This window comes from Rhagoletis pomonella, unplaced genomic scaffold (assembly GCF_013731165.1).
Source record: "Rhagoletis pomonella isolate Grant_MI unplaced genomic scaffold, Rhpom_1.0 Rhpom_scaffold_01891, whole genome shotgun sequence".
Classification (NCBI taxonomy): domain Eukaryota; kingdom Metazoa; phylum Arthropoda; class Insecta; order Diptera; family Tephritidae; genus Rhagoletis; species Rhagoletis pomonella.
Window position 1 is genome coordinate 30251 of NW_023460444.1, and position 4139 is coordinate 34389.

Below are 4139 nucleotides of genomic sequence, written 5' to 3' on the forward strand. Positions count from 1 at the left end.
AGGGACAGACATAGACGTTACAGGTATACATCTCTAATTCTCGTTTAACAAATAGCGTAACAGTTCGTTCTTAAAGTGCAGTGTGCGTTTTATGCTTTTAATTTTATGGCAGAGCATTCCACAGATGGATAGTTAAGGATAGTTAAGTTAGATAGGATTAAGTTTACCACGACACTCTGTCACAACTAGCACACAGTTCACAGCCATACAATAACGTTGGTAACAAACAAGTTTTAGCTAAAAGCAGTCGAATTTTCACTGGTGTAAAGTGTTGCATAGTCCATAAAGATCGAAGCATGCCATAAACCTTGCCTATTGTATTGTAAATGTGGGTACTCCATAACAGAGTTCTATTAAAAATTATCCCTAAGTTCCTAGCAGTGTCCTCAAATTTTATTACAGAGTGGTTGAGTTTTATTTCCATAAAGTCGTCAACTTTTTCTTATAAATAGCGACGCACTGGGATTTTTTTGGGTTCAGGACTAAACCATTATCGCATGCCCACCTATTTACGAGTTCTAAGTCGGTATTTAGGTAAGTAATACAATTATTAATGGACGCAAAAGGACGGTTAACGTATAACTGAACGTCATCTGCATCAGATATGCAAACCAATATTTTTTATGACATTATGAAGGTCGTTAATGTACAACACAAACAACAATGGACCCAGAATTGAACCTTGGGCAACACCTCAGGTTATGGGTAAATAGCTGGATATTATGTTGCCAGCACATTCTACTTGTGAACGATCACTAATGTACGATTTCACTAAATTTAAGGCCGTTAAAGCCTCCTTAATAGCAAACGTTTCGGCCTGGAAGACGCTTGCATAGTCTGGTAGGCGGAAGGATAATTTTAGGTTATATTGCTCAATGAAGACCCCAGCACCAATCCCGCATTCCATCTTTGACCCATCCGTAAAGACAGTTAAGCCCTGCAAGTACCCGAAATCTTCCTGATTCCAGTCACTGCGGCTTGGGAATTTCGTGCGGGGTTTGTGGTGAACCCAGGTCTTCGACAGGATATAGTCAGTGGGCAGCGCTTTAATTTCAGACGGTATTGCGTCTAGGATGGAACCGTGCCCGAACGGTCTTTCCTTCCAGAGCCCCAGGGCACGCAGTCTGATGGCGCTGTTAGCAGCTGAATTCTCGATGAAGATATCTATAGGTAATAAGTCAAGAAGGACGTTCAAAACGTCCTTCGGACAGGATCTCATTGCGCCTGTTACGCTAGCGGCTGCTGACCTTTGAATTCCGCCTAGCTTTTTAACTACGTAATCCTTAGTAAGGGCTGGCCACCAGACCAGCGCCCCATAAGAGATTATGGGTCGGACTATAGCTGTGTACATCCAGTGCACAATTCTTGGTTTCAAACCCCATCTGTTGCCCAACATTCTCTTGGCCGCATAGAGAGCCACCGTGGCCTTCCTAGCACGCTCCTCAATGTTTGGTTTCCAGTTAAGTTTGGGATCCAAAATAACTCCAAGGTATTTCACCTTCATTGACAGATCCAGTTCCGTTCCTCGGAACCTTGGTTTATTAAAATTTGGTAATTTTGTTTTATTTGAGAAAAGCATAAGGTCAGTTTTCTCCGGGTTTACGCTAAGAGAACAGCTTATGGCCCAGGAATCTACTATCTTTAAAGTCCTTTCCATAATTTCACTTATGACCGAAGGAAACTGACCCGATACCAGTATCGCTACATCATCGGCGTAAGCCACCGCTTTGATTCTCTGAGAGTCCATCTTTACCAGTAGTTTGTTTAAGACCATGAGCCATAGTAACGGTGATAGCACTCCTCCCTGTGGGGTGCCTCTCACTGCATATATGGCCCAGCTTTGGTACCCCAGTTCGGCATGTATTACTCTGCTCCTTAGCAGAGACACTATCCAAGCCCGGACACAGTGATCAATCCCTGTTTCCTTAAGTGCTTCATGGATGGAATCTACACTGACATTATTAAAGGCCCCCTTGATGTCTATAAAGGACGCCATTGTAAATTGTTTATAGTAGAGCGAACTCTCAATTGTACGTACCAATTCATGTAGGGCAGTCTCCGTTGACTTCCCTTTCAAGTACGCATGTTGAGAGCATGATAAATTGGACGTCTTGTCCCTAACATACAGATCCAACAGCCTCTCAAACGTCTTGAGCACGAAGGACATTAGGCTTATTGGTCGGAAATCTTTAGCATTGTCATGACCCCGTTTTCCCGCTTTAGGAATAAAAATTACCTTAATCTTCCTCCAGCTTAACGGAACGTGGTTCATTATTAGGCACCCTCTAAAAATTGTTTCTAGGACTGGAATGACTATCTCAGAAGCTTTCTGAAGCATGACTGGTAGTATTCCGTCCATACCCGGTGATTTATAGGGTAAGAAGCTGAAGATAGCAAATTTTATCTTTTCCCTCTCTAGTAGCTCCTTTAAGAGGTCTTCGGAGAGGGTTGGTATATGCTCTGGGGCATCGGTTTCCACTACATCGATTTTGCACCCTGGAAAATGTGTATTCAGAAGGATATCCAGCGACTCCCCATCCGACTCGGTCCATGGACCATCTGACCTTTTTATATATGTTGGCTCTGAGTGCCCCTTGGCAAGGATTTTGCTTAATCTCGCAGATTCCTTGGTATCCTCGATGGATTCGCAGAATTCCCTCCAGGACGCCTCCTTGGCGTCCCGTATCGCTTTTTTGTATTTCTTTAGGTTCTCTCTGTATAGGTCCCATACCTCAATCCTGTAGCATTCGTTAAAGGATTTTCTTACTTGCTTCCGTAGCGCTGTAAGTTTCTCATTCCACCAAGGTGTGCGCGCTTTCTTGCCATACCTCAGCGGACAAGCCTTCGTAAGGGCCTTTCCGAAGGCCTTATTCAGGCTGTCCGCTTTGGCGTCCAGCTCGCCTCTTGTAGGAATGTCTTCAACTGGTAGTTTCTTCAATTCTTTTCCTTTTGAAATAAGTCCCAATCTGTTTTACGAGGGTTTCTAAAGGTAGTAGGCGTATCCGCCGCAATATTTAGCTCAAAGAGTATTCGACGGTGGTCCGAGAGGGTCTCTTCGTCGGATACTCTCCATTTATTGACCTTTAGGCTCCCCTCGGTCAGCAGAGTTAGGTCTAGGACCTCTTCCCAACCGTAAAAATCAGAGGTTCTAAAAAATATGAAGGTGGGAGTACTACCTATTCTAGTCTATTACGAATCCTAAACGTAGAATCAATAATAAAATGAAATAGCGACTCACCTCTTTCGTTGGTTTCCGAGCTGCCCCATAATGTATGCCGTGAATTGGCATCGCAGCCGAGTAACACTGGACTAGCTCCTGCTAGCCTTTGTAAAGTGACGACTTCCTGTGGCGGACACGGCCTGTCGTGCGCCATGTATACGGATGATATAAGACAGCTTTGTTTATTCATCAACTCCAAGTTGACGACTGTAGTATCTGGTGAGCTGAAATTGGAACATAAGAAAGCTTTAATATGTTTTTGAACCAATACACACGCGCGGGGTTTACCTGATATACTAGTGTAGAAGAGGTTATAGCGGGCGTCAGTGAGTCCCTTAACCTCTAGGTCCCTTTCCCAAGGTTCTTGTATCAACGAGATGTCGATGTCTTCCTCCCTTAGGAAGACTAGGAGCTTTTCCGAGGCAGCCTTAGAGTGCCTAAGATTTGCCTGGACCACCTTCATCGACTTTCTCGGCATTGTTAACTGGCCCTGTGCCTGCCAGCACCTGGTTGGCATCTTCAGCGACCTCTTCGTCCGCGGTAACCTTGAGGTTCATATCGCCCAACATCTGGTTGGCATCCTCGATATCAGCCTCTGGAATCGGCTAATTGGAGCGGAATATTTTTAGTTTCGCTGTTCTCACCCTGAAGAGCAGCTTGTTGTCCATTTTTTGCAATGGCCCAATACTTTCTGCGTTAAGCCTCAGAAGGTACGAAGAACTCTGCGCGCCCTCTAGAGGCTTTTCTGCACGAATGACTACCCAGTCACTCATGGGTATTTCTGGATTCTGCCGTTGCAGGAAGCGGATCAACTTGTCGCCATCCATAGCCATCTTCGGCAGCCAAATGCGGGCCCTGGGTTTCCTAGGTACCTCCTCGGCAGGGATTAGTTTGAACTTCAAACCCTCCCAGGCGTTGC

The 4139-nt window shown here is 44.9% G+C and overlaps 1 protein-coding gene across 1 annotated transcript; it reads right to left on the bottom strand.

The window, feature by feature from the left end:
- Positions 1-694: 694 nt before the first annotated feature.
- Positions 695-3374, bottom strand: LOC118752829. The gene is made up of 3 exons (XM_036487687.1): positions 3239-3374; positions 2362-2946; positions 695-837 (listed from the first exon to the last, which is right to left on the bottom strand). The coding sequence occupies exons 1-3, from the start codon at positions 3372-3374 to the stop codon at positions 695-697; spliced, it is 864 nt and encodes a 287-aa protein (XP_036343580.1).
- Between the last annotated feature and the right edge of the window lie 765 nt (positions 3375-4139).